At 43.9% G+C, this 17,812-nt stretch overlaps 1 protein-coding gene across 1 annotated transcript in view; it reads right to left on the reverse strand.

The window, feature by feature from the left end:
• Nucleotides 1-17,812, reverse strand: part of LOC138747501 (collagen alpha-6(VI) chain-like) — a 151,849-nt gene that overhangs the window by 30,723 nt on the left and 103,314 nt on the right. The window contains exons 24-26 of the mRNA XM_069906770.1: nucleotides 12,616-12,678; nucleotides 751-783; nucleotides 622-658 (exon numbers count right to left, since the gene is read on the reverse strand). Of these exons, the coding sequence (XP_069762871.1) occupies nucleotides 622-658; nucleotides 751-783; nucleotides 12,616-12,678 (133 nt within the window). The remainder of the gene's footprint in view (nucleotides 1-621; nucleotides 659-750; nucleotides 784-12,615; nucleotides 12,679-17,812) is intronic.

The following is a 17,812-nucleotide window of genomic DNA, read 5'->3' on the forward strand; positions in this document are numbered from 1 at the left end:
TTGTACCTTGAGAGAGCAGGAACTTTTTTGCAGCATGTTTGAAGAACAGGGCATATTCCCCGACATCCAACTCACCACAGTTAATCTTGATGCTCCAAACTGCTGCTCTGAGTTCCAGCAATGACTAAAATAAGTGAGCACCCCCTCATTGGGAAGAGCAGGCTTGAATTCAGCTAGTGGCCAATTTTAGCTAGAACCCTGGGCCTCCTGAAATCACAGCTTGTTGAGGGTGTGATAATGTGATCGGCACTTATTAAAATACCAATGATTTCTATGTGCGTGATGATCTGGGACAAAATGGCAGAAGTCGTCCAAGGACCCCAGTTTTGTGTGCATTTTCCAAAGCACAAATTCCATCCATCACTTCAAGGGGAAGGACCACTTTCTAGAATCCTCCGGCTACCGGGCACTGAGGGGCTGAGACTGATGGGAAGTAACTGCAAGGGGCCACAGAAGTGGCAGTGGTACAACATATGGAACAATGTACAGCGACGGAGATGTATGGATATGACACTAAGGATGTGAAAAGGTCAAACAGTTTTCTTTTGTGGATAATGTATTGCCAATAAATTTTAATTTTAGAAATAAAACATATTTGGAGCTTTTAAAAACAATACTTACGGCAGCTTGCTCGCACGGCCAATATGAGATCACATGGCTGAAATGAAATCGTGAAATTTAAGACACTACAAAAATATTAAACAATCAAAGAATGTCATGGCTAACCATTCATACATAATCTCCACGCACCGTGATTGCTAAGCCAGATGGTCCCTTGGGGCCCTACAGTGAAGGAAAAGAAACAGATTTAGTGTAATACCAGATAATCTGCCTATCCAGGGGTGGCCAACCTTTAATTTTTAAAATTTAGACATGCAGCCAACTGGCCATTTCGGCCCATGAGTTCGTACCGGGGTGTAGGTTAATTGGGCGGCACGAACCCGTGGGCCGAAATGGCCTGTTATTGCGCTGTATGACAAAATTAAAAATTAAAAGGTTGGCCACCCCTGATTTTTATGCTTTACAGAACTAAAAGTTCGAACTGCCTAGAAACCAACACAAAACCAATTATATTTAAAAACACATCCATTTGACTCTAAGAAAGGTGTTGTGCACCTAGGATTCCATGAAATAAAGCTGGATTCATGAAAGATGTAATTGAAGGTAATGAAGGTAACTTGGCTTAGGACATCTCTGGCATTTTACAACCAAGGAAATGAAAGGTAGCAGAATTCAGCTGTGAAAGTAAAAATGAATATTCCATGATTTTATTTATTGCTTTTGGGGTTCTGTGAGAAATGTCATCAAGATTTCTTTGAGATTTGGTTCAGATTACTTCTGCCCTATACTTTCCACATTGCTTTAAATCTGCATAACTTGCAGATGGCAAGTTACCTTGTATCAGTAATGATCACTTTCCCTACAAATCCCCCTTTCTTCTCATTGGTGATGAACACATAGGCATTATTAGATCAAATAACTCTGTTCTTTCCTTGACACTGACCATGTACTACTCCCAACATTTTTCTCTCAAACTCTGCTGGAAATGATACGATATGGTACCCTACAATCCAGCAACCTTTTGATAATTTATTCCATGAGAATTTCATCACGGTCACCTGATCTCTCTACTTCCCTGTGGTGACACAACCACTACACTGGCCGCCCTCATACCGATCTACTGCAGGGGGCAACCACTGTACCTGCAGGTAGGCAACCCGGGAGGCTGGACCCACCTGGCCGGCTGTCAATCATACAAAGACTCATGCCAGCCCCTTAGGGAGTCAATCGAACCCGTGGAGCCAAGAAGGTATAGAGGGCTTGTGTGCACGAGTTTAAGCAGATTAAAGCCCGTTTGTACAGTCTACGATCTTTGTGCCTGAATTCTTTGCACAGCTCGTGTTCCTTTCAAGATGATTAGGTAACAATGTGAAGAAGTTTGACTTGCTCAATCCTACGTCTATTTACGGGATGTATATTACATGGTATATCTTGGAAGCCCAGCTGAAAACATCCAGACATTGGGGAAAAAGGGCATCAAACTATGGAATTGAGTTGAAGAGCCACGAGGTAGTGATGCAGCTCGATAAAACTCTGGTTAGATCACACTCGGATAACTGTGTCCACTTCTGGCCGCCTCATTACAGGAAAGATGTGGAAAGGGTGCGGAGGAGATTGAGCAGGAAGCTACCTGATTTAGAGAGCAGAGATTAAGGGAGCTAGGGCTTTACCTTTTTGAGAGAAGGAGGATGAGAGGAGACAGGATGGAGGTAGACAAGATATTAAGAGGAATAGATAGAGTGGACATTCAGTGCCTCCTTCCCAGGGCACCACTGCTCGGTACAAGAGGACATGGCTTTAACGCAGTGGTTCTCACCCTTTTCCTTTCTACTCACATCTCGCTTTAAGCAATCCTTCTTCCATTGGTGCTCTGTGATGTGTAAGGGATTGCTTAAGGTGGGTTGTGGGTGGGAAGGTTGATAATCACTGCTGTAGACTCAATTGTGACTGAAATATTTTGCTTGAGAAAAATTGTCATTGGCTTATTTCCTTTGGAGTTCTGAAACTGTGCACATAACGAGTCAATTAGGGACAATTAAAATGGTGAGTTTCAAACTTTTTCTTTCCACCTTAAGCAATCCCTTACTCATCACTTAGCACCAATGGCATAGGGATTACTTAAAGTGGGAAAAGATTGAGAACCACTGCATGAGAGGAAGGTTTTTTTTACCCAAAGTGGTGAAAGGCAGGGACATGGGTGAAATTCAAGAGACAAGCCTATGGAGGAATTTAAAGTGGAGGGTGGTGTGGGAGTCAGGGTCTAAAGCTCGGAACAACATTGTGGGCCGAAGGGCCTTTATTGTTCTGTTCTATTTTCTAAACAAAGAGAATATAAAAGATTGACTGAAGGCTTATTAAAGTGGTGGGTTTGAATTAATTTCCAATATAGTGTACTGAGGTTTACAAATTTAGAGAGGACCATAGATATCACAGCAACCAAAAGCACCAAATTGTCAACATTAATAATTCACTGATTGCTGTTTACCAGTTAATTCAAATTTAATTTTTAAACTTCCAGGAATTTCAGGCATACATACTTCAGGAAAATAGTGCAAATTTTGTTGCAAATGATAGCAGAATACACCATGCCAGATGTGTGAATTTTTGTAGTATCTGTCCAATGTGAATTAGTATATCGATAGCTTAATGACATCTGGTGATGGAATGAATCAAAGTGCTCCACCCAGAGACACTGGATCCATTGCAATTCACCTACAGGTGGACCCACTCCACTGATGATGCTACAGCCTTGTGTTACAGCGCAGACCAGCAGCAATTGTAATTTGTCAAGGTAAGGTTATATTTTTCTTTTAAAACACTATATTTATTAGCACAGTACAACTCCAATTATGCAAAATTGGATTTTCCAAAACCCTCAGTTATAACCATATAACCATTTACAGAGCGGAAACAGGCCATATTGGCCTTTCGAGTCTACACCGGTTCACTGATTTTGGGCGCCCTCTTCAGGCATTGGTCACAAGAGAAACCAACTAAACAGACAAACTCTCTTATTGCTTTTTGTATAAAAACAAAATAGTCTAGAACTACCCTATGTAAAAACAAATTCTCCAATCCCCTTTAGTGTGATCTACGAGAGGTAATAGTCACAATTGGATCTTGCACAAACTAGCTAGGAAGAATACCTGAGAATTCTCTAAGCCTGGATTGTAAGATACAAACTGACAATAATAAAGATAGATCTACAATGTACAACTTATAAATTAAAAGCTAGAAATACCAGAGAACTGGGTTACACTATAAATTCTGGTCATTCCAATATATTTTAAAAAATTTGGATAAAGGAGGATATCCAAAACAAATCTTTTCTCCAAAATTTTTTTCAGAGCCAAACTGACCGGGGATGTCGGGCTCTTGGCGGCAGCAGTGAACCCCGGGCTCCCTGCCATGGTGGGGACCTGAGCTACCGGGCAGGAGTGGGGCCCTCGGGTTCCTGGCATGAGCAGGGTCCTCAGTGGGGAACTGTCAGTGATTGGCGGAGGCCAGTATTTTTTTGGTGAGAATTAAACATTATTTTAATTTTAATTAAATGTCTTCCCTCGTTGTTTGTTGTTTAAACACTGCTACAAGTGATTTGTTGTTGCTGCTTTTAAAAAATGACCAGTTCTCCGAAAAATACATTTCTCCAAAATAGGCCTCACCCGAACCATTTTGGATAATCGGAGTTGAATTGTAATTTTTAATAATATAACACATTAGGAAAATCAAAACCATCTATGTGTGTGGTGGAACTACTATATAGCTGTTAGCACCATCCGTATGAATGTACTGTGTGGGCTGGCCCACCCCTGTACCTATGACTCCTCCCCTCTGAATCCCCTTAAAGGCAGTGATACCCAAACCCCTCCCTCAGTAGCTGCCTTGGAACCAGGCCAGGAATGTGAGATGTGCGGATGATTAATGGTGATTAAAGCCGATTAATCACAACTCTCAGTTTAATGTGTTTAATTGATTGTGCAACACTTTAATCACCATACATTTCATACCAGGGAAAAGGCAATACGGGCAGATAAACTGGACACCAACCCCTAAAGTTCCATCAAATTTGATCAATGGCTGCACTGCCTCAATACCTTCTTGAGACATAACGACATGTGGAGTGAGGATGTCAAACAGGACCTGCTATTCGCTCAGGTCAGCCTCCATGTTTTTCAAATGATCAGAGACTGCCCTACTTACTCGGCCCACCATGGAGCTCTTGCGGAGACAGCGTAGGACCCCGACGAATGCCATCTATGCCAGGTACCTTCTGGGTAGTTGTAGACAAGCGCCTGGTGAATCAGTGGATGAATCCTGTGGGAGCTGGGGCGAGCCTACAGCTGCAGAGATTTCTCTGCTGCCGTCCACTTAGAAGAACTGATACGAGACCCTCGTGATGTTGGATTCAAATCTGATCGCATCTGACAGAGACTCCTGGAGAAGGGCGATCGAAGCCTGCAGGACCTGCCCAAATCGATCGAGACAGCACAGCACAGCAGAGGTATTCTCTTCTGGAAATGTGGCTGCCATGTGCGCCACCATCTTGGGTCGCGGGCAACAGCTTGGCGGGATCATGGGGATAGCAAACTGGGATGGCACCACTTTTGGCAGCAAGAAGCAGGCCCACGGGTACTTTCTCAACATTATTAATGAGTTCTCACACTTCCCATTTGCCATCCTCTGCCCAGACATGACCACGGCCACAGTCATAAAGTCACTACACAACAGGTTCACTCTGTTCAAATACCCCTGCTATATCCGTAGCTACCGGGAATCTTCGTTTATGAATGAGCAGTTTCCCCAATATCTTCAGGCCTTGAGCAGGATCATAAGCTATAACCCCCGAGGGAATGGCCAGGTAGAAAGGGAGAACATCCCCATTTCGAAGTCAACCCTCTGAGCCCTTGTCCTAGGTCAAAAGTTTCCCAGTGTCCTCCCTGAGGTGCTCTACACTACCAAGCCCCTCCTCCGTACAACTACCCCACATGAAAGACTTTTTTCCTTCCCCAGGAAGTTGGCGTCGGGAACCACACGGCCATTCTAGGTGACGCTCCCTGGGCCCATCCTGCACTCAGGGCATACCAGGAGCCATAAGACTGACCCCCAGTCAATAAGGCCCACCTCCTCCACGTGAACCCCCAGTTGGCTGACGTGGAGTACCAGGATGGGCAGCAAGACATAGTTTCCCTCAGGGACATGGCACATGCAAGGAAATGCTCGATCGACAAATCAGTAGCCCATGACCACCAGCAATATAACTGGGCACCTGACCCCACTAATTGCACCCGGCACCCCACCCCCAACCCCAGACCAAGCAACCCTAAGGTCCTATTAACCCCTCAGCTACCAGAAACCTTGCCTGTTGCACAAAACACCACCCAGGAGCCAACAGTTGAGCCACAGCCGGCGCTGCGATGGTCACAACAACAGACGAGTCCACCAGACTCACTTCACTCCGCTTGCTGTTTTAATAGAAGGGGTGAATGTGGTGGATCCACTGTATCGCTGTTAGCACTGTCTGCATGAATGCACTGTATGGGCTGGCCCGCCCTCTGAACCTGTGACTCCTCCCCTCTGAATCCCCATATAAGCTGTTATGCCCAGACCCTTCCCTCAGTACCGGCTTGGAACTGGGCCAGCGACACGTGAGAAGTGCTGATGATTTATGGTGATTAAAGCCTATTAATCAAAACTCTCAGTCTAATGTGCTTAATTGATAGTGCAAAAATGTGCAAATGTATAAGTGTGAATGTGTGTGTGAGAGGGTGCGCGTGCACGTACGTGTGTGTGTGTTGGTTTGTGTGTGTGTGGGGGGGTTTAGGTGGATGTGTGTGTATGTGTGTGTAGGTGTGTGCAGGTGTGTTGGTGTGTAGCGGTGTGTGTGTATGTGTGTGTATGTAGGGGTGTATATGTGAGTAGCGCGTGCACGTACATGTATGCGTGGGTGTGTGTGTGTGAGAGAGGGTGTGCGTGCACATACGCGTGTGTGTGTTGGTGTGTGTGGGTTTGTGTGTGTGGGGGGGTAGGTGGGTTGTGTGTATGTGTGTGGGTGTGTGTGTATGTGTCCAGGTGTGTGTGTGTGTAGGGGTGTATGTGTGAGGGTGCGCGTGCATGTACGTGTATGCGCGGGTGTGTGTATGTGTGCAGGTGTGTGTGTATGTAGGGGTGTATGTGTGAGGGTGTGCGTGCACGTACGTGTATGCTTGAGCGTGTGTGGGTGGGTTTGTGTGGGTGTGTGTGTATGTATGTGGGTGTGTGTAGGGGTGTGTGTGTGACTGCATGTGTATGTGTGTGTGAGGGTGTGCATGCATGTACGTGTGTGTATGGGGGTGTGTGTGTGTGGGTGGTTTTGTGTATGTGTGCGGGTGTGTGTATATGTGTATAGGGAGTGTGTGTGTGTGTATATGTGTGAGTGTTTGGATACCAAAGTTCAGTTATAGAAATCCATTGTCCAAACCCAGACTATTAAACTGATACACAGAAGTTATCACAAAGGAGGTCGGAGGGACTGAGTGACCAGACTGTCGAAAACTCATTAATCCTTGTCAAGTTTCTTCCACAGCAATGTCCTTTCATATGAACGTTTATCACACCTTCCCTTTTCCTTGCATAGGGGAAACAAAACACGCGACTTCCATGAGGCTTCCAAAACTCAGGTACAGGGCAATCAAAGTGACCTTTCCTTTGGTCATGGTGAGGTTCAATAATTCCCCTGGCAGCCAAGTTGCCCATTATCACACAGAGTCAATCCTGCTCCGTGTTTGATGAGGTGGCCGCTGGTCAATGATGTGCTGTTTCTACAGTATTTCACACACAGGACTCTCTCACCACCTGTGTCCCTGGAAAAAAACACCCAGTGTCCTTTCTCCTCTCCAAAGTTACAAATTTGGGTACAGCCTGTACCAGCTGATACCACCCAGTCTCTCCACAGCTGTGAATGGTTGCAGCCTGTACTAGCCCTTAAAGTGATACTCACACTAAATGAAACAGGAACTCATAATATTTGTCCCTCCTCTCTGTCCTCAACCACCTCGACAACAACGCCTCTGACTTTGGCATTTAATACGATCATTCCCCTGATGCTGGCAGAGAAGCTACCTTTTCTGGGATCTCAACACCCTCTCCATAAATGGATTCTTGACCTCCTATTGGAAAGCCACAGTCTGTCTGGGTCGGTAGCAGAACATCAAGCACCGTCACGCTGAGCACTGGCACATCTTAGGGCCGTGAGCTCAGCCCGCTCCTGTTCACACTACTGACCCATGACTGCATCATCAGATCAACTCCAAGTTTGCAGAAGACACAACAGTTGTCGGCCTCATCAGCAACAACAATGAGACACACTGCAGAGAGGAGGTGGAAAATCTTGTGAACTGGTGCGAGAGTAACAGCCTGAGTCTCAATGTGGACAAGACATGGGAGATGATTGTGGATTCAGGAGGACCACCCTCCACTAGACACAAGTGTGAAGAAAGGAGAGGGCACCAAGTTCTTCAGAGTTCACTTATCATGGACACACATCTCCTCAATTGTCAGGAAGGTGCATTTCCTGAGAAGACTGAGGTGGGCAAAGCCACCAGCCACCACTCTGCCAACTTTGTACAGAAGCTCTCTCGAGAGCACCCTGGCCGGCTGCAGCACAGTTGCTGTAGGGAATGGGAACAGAGGTCAATCCACAGGACCACAAGAGTGGCAGAGAGGAGCACTGGGGTCTCCGCCACCCCCCCATCCTTGTTTGAACAGCGCTTCCAAAAATGCCATGCACCCCTATCACCCTGAACACAGGTGATCTCAGTGTCATATGTGGGAGGCCCTGAAGTCTTCTAGCCTCCCGGACATCCATGTCTGCACTAGGTGTGCTGAACTGCAGCGTTTCAGGGAACTGGAGCTGAACCTCGATGACCTCGCTCTGGTCAGGGAGAGCGAGGCTGTCATAGATAGGAATTAAAGTCAGGTGGTCACACCAGGGCCATGGTGGGTTACAGTTAGGAAAGAGAAAGGAAAGAGGCAGGTACAAGAGGGAACCCCTGTGACTGAAGCCCTCAACAATAGGTACTCCTCCTTGAGTACTCTTGGGGGGGGACAGTCAGGCTGGGGATGAGATCAGTGGCTGTACCTCTGGCACAGGGTCAGTCCTTGTGGCTCAGAAGGGTAGGGAAAGGAAGAGGAGGGCAATAGTTCAAGGGGATTTGATGATCAGGAGGACAGATTGGGGATTCCGTGGATACGATTAAGAAAATTGGATGGTGGCTTGTCTCCCTGGTGCCAGGGTCTGGGATGTAACTTCTTGTGTCCATGACATCCTAAGGGGGGAGGGTAATGAACCAGACATTATAGTACATCTTGGTACCAACGACATAGTGAGGAAGAGTGAAATGGTCCTAAAAAATGAATATAGGGAGTTAGATAGGGAGCTGAGAAGAAGGGTCACAAAGGGGGTAATCTCTGGATTACTTTAGTCCCACACGATGGTGAGGGCAAGAATAGTATCAGTTGGAGCATAAATGCGCGGCTGAAGGGGTGGAGTAGGGGGCAGGGATTCCAGTTCTTGGATCACTGGGACCTTTTTTGGGGGAGGTGGGACCTGTTCCGAATGGACGAGTTGCATCTAAATCACAGAGGGACCAGGATTCTGGTGGGTGCATTTGCTAGGGCTACTAAGGGGGCCTTAAACTAAAATGGTTGAGGGAAGGGGTCCATATAAAGGAGAACATCAAAGAGAAGGTTTGTCAGCAAAGAGGGATGGCTTGTAGACAAAGTTTGGGGAGTACAGGCAGATGATCAAGGAGGAAAAGGACCGGTGCCATGATGAAAGGGGGGATGATGGTAATAAGTAACAGAGTTGTTCGTAAAGATGGGGATAAGCAGAAGGTAAGATATGGGAAATCTTTGAAATGTGTTTCCTTTAATGTTAGGTGTATTGGAAGGAAGATGGATGAGCTGAAGGTGTGGATAGACCCTGGCAGTATGACATGGTGGAGATTAGTGAGACGATGTTGCACGAGGGATGTGACTGGCAGCTAAATATTTTGGAATTTCTCTGCTTCAGGTGTGAGAGAATTGGAGGGGAAAGGGTGGGGGGAATTTGGTAGTGCTTGTCAGAAAAAAATATTACAGCAGTGCTGATGCAAGATAGATTGGCGGGATTCGTCAAGGGAGGTGATGTGGGTAGAATGGAAAAGGGGTTACAGTTGTAGGGTGTATTAAAGACCACATAGTGGGGAGCGAGAAATAGAGGAGCAAATGTGTAAGTAAATAGCTGAGATTTGTAATAAGCACAGGGTTGTGTTAGTGGGGGTTTTAATTTTCCTAGTATAGATTGGGAGATGCATTCCGTGAAGGGGTTAGATGGATTAGAATTTGTAAAATGTGTGCAAGATAGTTTTTTGCAGCAATACTTTGAGGTACCCATTAGAGAAGGGCAGTGTTGGGGAATGAAATAGGGCAGGTGACTGAGGTGTGTTTTGGGGAGCACTTCGTGATCCTGGTACCATTAGTTTCAACATAATTATGGAAAGGGATAGGTCAGGTCCGATGATGAAGGTTTTTGAGTGGGGAAAAGCCAGATTTGATGAAATGAGAAGGGATTTGCAAGGAATGGCTTAGGCTGATTTGTTTTATGGGAAGGTGGTAGAGGCGAATTGAAGCTCATTTAAAGGTGAGATTTTGAGGGTGTAGAATCTTTATGATCCTGTTATAACAAAAGGCAGGGCTAAAAGTTTGAGAGACTCATGGTTTTCAAGGGAAACCTGAAAGTTGGTTCGAAATAAAAGGGAGGCCTACATTAAATACAAGAAACAAGGTATAGATGAGATGCTTGGAAAATGTATGGATTGTAAAAAGGTTAAGAAAGAAATTAGGAAAGTGAAAATAAGGTATGAGATAGCTCTTGCGAGCAGGGTGAAAGTAAATCAAAAGAGTTTTTACAAATATATAAATAGCAAAAGGAGAGTGAAGGATAAAACTGGAGAATCAGAGCAGACAAATGTGTGCGGAGCCGAATGAAATAGGGGAGATATTGAATGAGTTCTTCTCATCAGTATTCACTAGGGAAAAGGATATGGAATTATGTAGGATAAGTGAGGTAAAAGGGGTAATTATGGAAAACATAGGGATTAGGAAAGAGGGAGTGTTGGAAATTTTGAGGCATATATAGGTGGTTAAGTCTCCGGGACCCAAGGGGATTTTCCCCAGGACCTTGAAAGAAGTCAGGGAAGAAATAGCGGACGCTCTGACAGCGATTTTTCAACAGTCACTAGAGGGGGGCATAGTGCAGGAGGATGGGCATGTCGCGAACACGGTTCCTCTGTTTAAAAAGGGTTAGAGGTGCAAGCCTAGCAATTATTGGCCTGTAAATTTGAAGTCAGTGGTCGGTAAACTAATGGAAAGTATTCTTAGAGATAATATGTATAATAATCTAGAGAGGAGGGTCTGATCAGGGACACCCAACATGTGTTTGTGCAGGGAAGGTCATGTTTGACAAATCTTGTTGAATTTTTTGAGGAGGTGACTAGGGAGGTCAATGAGGATAGAGCAGTAGATGTAGTCTATCTGGATTTCAGTAAGGCCTTCGATAAAGTTTCACATGGAAGGTTGGTAAAGAAGGTTCATGTGCTAGGTTTTAATGTTGATATAGTTAGATGGATTCAATGGTTGTTAGAAGATAGACACCAGAGAGATCATGGTGGACAACTGTCTGTCAGGATGGAGGCCGATGATGAGCGGTGTGCCTCAGTGATCGGTATTGTTTGTCATTTACATTAATGATTTCGATGATGGAATGGTAAATTGGGTGAGTAAATATGTGGATGATACAAAAATAGGGATATGGATAGTGAAGAAGGTTTTCAGGGACTGCAGAAGGATTTGGACGGCTTAGAAGAGTGGGTAGAAAGGTGGCAGATGGAGTTTAATGTAGATAAGTATGAAATGCTTCATTTTGGGAAAAATAATCAAGACAGAACATATGCAGTGAAGGGGAGGGCATTGAGGAATGCAGAGGAACAGAGGGATCTGGGAATAACGGTTCATCATGCTTTGAAAGTGGATTCTCATGTAGATGGGGTGGTGAAGAAGGCTTTTGGTATGCTGCCCTTTATAAATCAAAACATAGAATATAGGAGCTGGGAGGTGATGTAGAGACTGTTCAAGGCATTGGCGAGGCCAAATTTGGAATACTGTGTGCAGTTCTGGTCTCCAAATTATAGGAAGGATATCAATAAGGTAGAGAGGGTACAAAGGAGATTTACTAAAATGTTGCCTGGATTGCAGTATCTAGAATACAAAGAAAGATTGAGTAGACTGGGTCTTTATTCATTGGGGTGTAGAAGGTTGAGGGGGGGGGGGATTGGATAGAGGTATTTAAAATTATGAGGGGGATAGATAGAGTAGATGTGAATAGGCTCTTCCCCTTGAAGGTGGGTGAGATTGGAATGAGGGGTCATAAGTTAAGGGTTGGGGGAAAAAGTTTAGAGTAACATGAGAGGAAGCTTCTTCACTCAGAGAGTGGTGGCTGAGTGGAATGACCTTCCAGAAGAGGTGGTTGCAGCAGGAATAATTTTGTCATTTAAGAAAAGGTTGGATGAGTGCATGGATGTGAGGGGATTTGAGGGTTATGGAGAGGGAGCAGGTAGGTGGGACTAGTGGAGTTCACTTAAATCGGTGTGGACTAGAGGGGCTGTACTGTAATTGTTATGTGGTTATATGGTCTTTCAGCTAATTCTGGAGGGAAAGGAGTATCAGAGCCAGCACCACCAGGATGAGGAGCAGCTTCTTCCCACGGGCAGCGCAAAAGCTGAACGACCAAAGGAACGGCTCACACCTACCATCTGAGACTCTACTATTTATTAAACGGCATTTATTTATTTTTATATGTATATACATACTTCATTTGAAGCATTTGTCTCTATGTATGTTATGTCTGGGTATATGCCTGCATGCTTTGCACCGAGGACCGGAGAACGCTGTTTTGTCGGGTTCTACTTGTATAATCGGATGACAATAAACTTGAACTTGGAACTTAATATTAAGTGATCAAACATCTCACATTCCTACCTTTTGTCCAGGCATTCCGAAACCGCCTGGTTCACCAGGTTCACCACGATTACCAGGATTGCCCTGAAAAGAATGAGCACATCATATTACCTAACTAGTAGGTTATTACTGTTGGCTTTCATAGATCATGCCCTCCACAAAGGAAGTATGCCCGGTTGTAAACTTGAGCTGTGGCTAATTTCACTGGAGAAACCTGCGAGTTTCTAGGAAACGGCTGCTTTCCAGGGATCAGGACTACTATGAGCAGGTATCTGCCCATCAGGCGAGGAAGAAGCAAGAATTCTCTGGGCATGTGGCACTCTTGAATAAGCATTTGATACAAAATGCTGGGGATAAGGACTAGGTAGTGCGAACACTATAGATGAGGACAGTCTTTTCCACATTTGCAGACAAATAGAAGGAATTTTTAAAAAATTCATTTAGACATAAGAGGCCATTTCAACCCACAAGTCCATGCTGCCCAATTTACACCCAAGTAACCTACAGCCCTGGTACATTTTGAACAGTGGGAGGAAGCCCACCCAGACATGGGGAGAATGTACAAACTCCTTACAGACAGCATGGGATTTGAACCCTGGTCCTGATTGCTGGTGCTGTAAAGACGTTGCGCTAACCACTACACCAACTGTGCCACCCCCAAGTATTGGCCAAGGAGTTACAATAGTTGAGGAGTTGCTGGACCTGCTGATATGAGTCACACATCTATTTCTTCCACGGTTCTTGTGGAAAAGATATCAATAAACTGTCACTGAACATCTTGTGAGGGGTTAAACCCCTTTGGACAATATTTCAGGAGCCAGTGATGAAGTTCAAAACTCTTAAGTACATATCTCCTCATTATCCCAATCTTGCTGACACTACATCAGTCAAATGGGACAGGATGATACCTTGCTGGGGAAATGGTGCAGAGGAATCAGCCCCTCTCTTGGACTTTGGGACATATTCGAGCACAAGAGGAGCAAAGTGTAAGGATGGATTGTCTAGACTACAAAAGAAGCCAATGTTCCCAATGTGTTCTAGGTGCAATTTAAGGATGGAGCCGAGAGGTGGTGTTGCAGTTCTACAAGACCCTGGTCAGACCCCACTTGGAGTACTGTACTCAGCTCTGGTCACCTCACTACTGGAAGGATGTGGAAGTCACAGAAATGGTGCAGAGGAGATTTACAAGGATGATGCCTAGTTTATGTGATGTTTCTTTTTATTGTAATAACTAAACCTGGATTCCTTTAAAACAACTATATTTTATTAGGTATAGACTCAAGACCTTGTGGAGGCATCCATCCTGAATCCAACCGAAGGTGCAACCAACTAATATGGGGATGTAGACCCTCTAGTGGTCAGGAGGATCACTAACACTCTATCACTACATCCTCTTTCCTTGAGATGCTTAATCTAACAACATGGCACACTAATACAGTATTCATTTCAATTTAAAGTTCAACACAAATGTAAACACAACATCAGCAATACAAACATTTTAAGAGTGCAGTTCTTTTTCTTTTAGAGATTCAGTCTTTCAGGTGCTTTGATAGCACATGTGGATCTTCTGAACAAAGGTGTTTGTGTTGCCTCTGCTGGTCCACTACTGTCTGGAATGGGTGGTGTTTCCTCTGTTGCTATGCAGGCCAGATCTTCTGCATTTGTCTGTTCCTGCAGTGTCTCTTTTCATTTTCAGCACGCTCTTTCGATTCCTTCTCCATATTTGACCATCCTCTATTCTGACAGTGTAGGATCATGGATTTACTTCACCTTGAACAGTAGCCTTTTTGTCCCAAGTGTTGGAACCTCTGAATCTCTCTGTGTTATGTTATTCCAGTGCCCATAGCTTCTTGCTAGCATCATAGTTTGCTTTTTGTCTCCATTGCAGACCCTTTTGTTTCCATTCAACAACTTTGACATCTCTGTTCTTGTTTGGGTCTGCAGAGTAGGAAATGTGGTGCGTAGTCTACATCCCATCAGAAGCTCAGCAGGTGACAACATGTTCAAGTGGTGAAGCTCCAACTCAACAGAGCTAGATACAGATCTGAGCCACTGTCTTGTGGCATTCTTGAGTAACTGTTTAACTATGTGAACTGGGGATATAGAGGACTTTAAGTCACATGTCAAAAATCATACTCTTCTGCAAAATTTCTGGAATTCTCTACAGCTGTAGCAAGGTCCATTGTCCCAAGTCTTGCAAAGATTGATTTCATATATTAGATCACACAAGTAGCAGATATGTTAGGAAGCAACACAATCTCTGGATACTTTGATAGATAGTCAATAACCAGCAAGTAATTTTTTCCATCCACGTGGATGGAAAGTCCCAACTTTCTGCCGTGGTTCTGCACATCGGTTATTACCATGCGTTTTTTTGTCTGCTTTGTGTGATGTTTTAAACAGGTCTCACAGCTTGAAACTATCCTGTCAATGCCAGCATTTATCCCTGGCCAATGAATGGCAGTTCTGACCCTTCTCTTGCATTTTTCCATTCCAAGGTGCCCCTCATCCACCCTTTTCAGCACATCTTGTCACAGTGATTGAGGAATTATAATTCTGCTCTGTCTGAGTAGAAGCCCATTGACAACACTCAGCTTAGCTCTGATGTTGTAGTATGGCTGACGTTCACCTTTAGGCCATCCTTCATTCAGATTCTTGATGACCTTCTGTAGAACTGTGTCCTTTTCTGCTTCAGCTGTGATCTGCTTGGATTTCATGTCAGATACGGGAAGATATTCAGTGATCAGGTTTATGTGGACATTCACATCTGTCTCTGTGGAACTCTCATTGTGTGCTTCACTCTGTGTTGTTGCCCTGGATAATGCATCAGATAACCCAATAGGTTTCCCTGGTGTGTACCCTCTCTTGACTCGGCTTATGTTTTCACATGCTTTGTCACCAAGCAGTGATTCATGTCCATCTGGAACTGCTGTGAACCTGAGGTGGTGCTCTTTATCTTTAACTTTCAGCTTGAGTTTACATGTACCTTTCATGTTGAAGCTCTGACAATTGTAAGGTTTGAGTTTTAAAGGATGTGTATGGATGTATGGCTTTATCTTCATTGCCCTGATGTCGTGTTCACAGATCAAATTGATATTTGCCCCTGTTTCCAGCTTGAAAGGAATATTTATTCCATTTGTATGTAATGACACCAGTCCACTTGTCCTTCTTGACTCTGTTCACGCTTGGCTGTTCATTTTCTGTTGGTTTAGAATTTTCTGCACTACCATGCCTATGAAAAATGTATCATTGACAGCAGTGTCTTCCATAGTGTGTAAGTTTCACTTCTGTTTTGTTTCCCTTTGGAAAAACATTGCTTTGCATAATGATTCTGCCCTTTGCACTTATTACAGACTTTTCCATAAACTGGGCATCATTTTGGTGCACTTTAAGTGTCACATCATTTACAAATAAATGTCTCTCCTTTTATTTTGTTGTTCTCTATGCCTGACTTTTTGTTTCCCTGTGTGTATACACACAATGTCCATGACTATGCCTCCATTGTCTCTGACTCAATTTTTCACTCGCACCAAACTTTTTTTCATGCTGCAGAGTTAATTCACTGGTATGGCACATCTTCCCAGCTCTGTCTCTTGCAGCAACCTCTCTCGCTTTCTTAGCAATAACTTCGAACACAATTTGATTATTAATCATTGAATCCTGAAGCGATCCAAAATTGCATGTTCTTGCTTTTAAGTTCAAGACTTAAAAAAGGGTCTCTCCCTGCAGATGCTTGTGGGAGCAAGTCACGTACCTCTCAAACGTTTCATTTTCCTTTGGTGAGCAGTGTTCATCAAACATCTTGATAACCTTGTCAAACTTACCCTGGTGTTCTGCCTCGGCAAAAACAAATGTATTAAAAGCCTCTAGTGCTTGAGGTCCCACCACAGTCAGCAGCGGTGCGATCTTCCGTGCATCAGGTTTGCTATCGAGTCCAATGGCATGTAGGTACAGCATGAATCTTTGTTTTGTTACAAGCCCAGAGGACCCCAAAATCCAGCAGCAATAGAAATTCACCAAGATGAATGGTTACTTAAACAGAAGTTGCTTTAAATTTTCTTTAAAAATAAAAACAGGAGCAAACTTTAACTTATTACTACTGTATTAGCTTAACATTACCCCCTTCTAATTCTAAGTGCACATATATGTAATGTGTATATGTTCAGGAAAGTTCTTTGATTCACTGTCCAATCTCACTTCTCACTCCTCCAAGTTCACTGGTATCAGGCAATTCTTCTACTGTGTACATAATTTAACATTTATGTATTTTAACCAAGCTCTGGTGCTTAAAGGTAAACGGTTACTGTCCTGAAAGGTTCTTGTGGTTTCAGAGAGAGATTTATTCCTCGTTGGAGACACACAAACTGATTCTCTCTGATCAACCACTTCAATGTCTTGCCGAAGAAACTTGTCCCATCTTGCCGAAGAAACTTGTCCCATCGTGGGTTTTCTAAATGATAACCTCTTCTTTCAGGTCACCACAGAGTCCCACTTGTTTCCCTTATTTCAGGAGAAACTCTCTAGCCAGCCATTTCCTCTTGTAAGGATGACAAGGGTTTTTCAACAGGCTGAACTCAGAACTCACAACCCGTGTTCAAAATGGGATCCTTCACAAGCTCCCAGCTTGTCACGTTGTAGCCTCCAAAAGCCACTGCAGTTCTCTCTCTCTCTCCCTAAGAAAAGAATCCTGTTTGTTTTTTCCTCTCTCTCTCTGTTTGCAAAACCACATGACCCCTCTTAGAACAGCAAACTGCAAACAGACAGATTGCTGGCACCAGAATCAGTTTCTGCCTGGACATCTGTTGCTTTCAAAACAATAATCCACTTACTCCACAGCATTAGTCCAATTAATACCTATTTGTGAAGTCTCCATAGGCATTCTTCAAAGTTTCTGTAAAGTCTCTGTGGACATTAAGACTTTTTTTCAGCAAACTCTTGCATTTTAAATGAAATGTCTTTTATGAAATGATAATTCTTTTTGTGAAGTGACTACACTAACTCCCCACAATCTATCTCTTTTAAAAACATGAAATATAATATACCCTTTAACAATTAGAACAGCCTCCATTCTTGGTCAACATTTCCATTCCAATTTACAGGATCAGGAGACTTTATACTTTCTATGCTTTCAAGTGATTCTTACTCTGCACACTCCTGATATTTCTTCCACTCAGCGTGCACACTCCTAGTACCATGTGATGTTTCTTTTTATTGGAAT

This window comes from Narcine bancroftii, chromosome 1 (assembly GCF_036971445.1).
Source record: "Narcine bancroftii isolate sNarBan1 chromosome 1, sNarBan1.hap1, whole genome shotgun sequence".
Taxonomy (NCBI): domain Eukaryota; kingdom Metazoa; phylum Chordata; class Chondrichthyes; order Torpediniformes; family Narcinidae; genus Narcine; species Narcine bancroftii.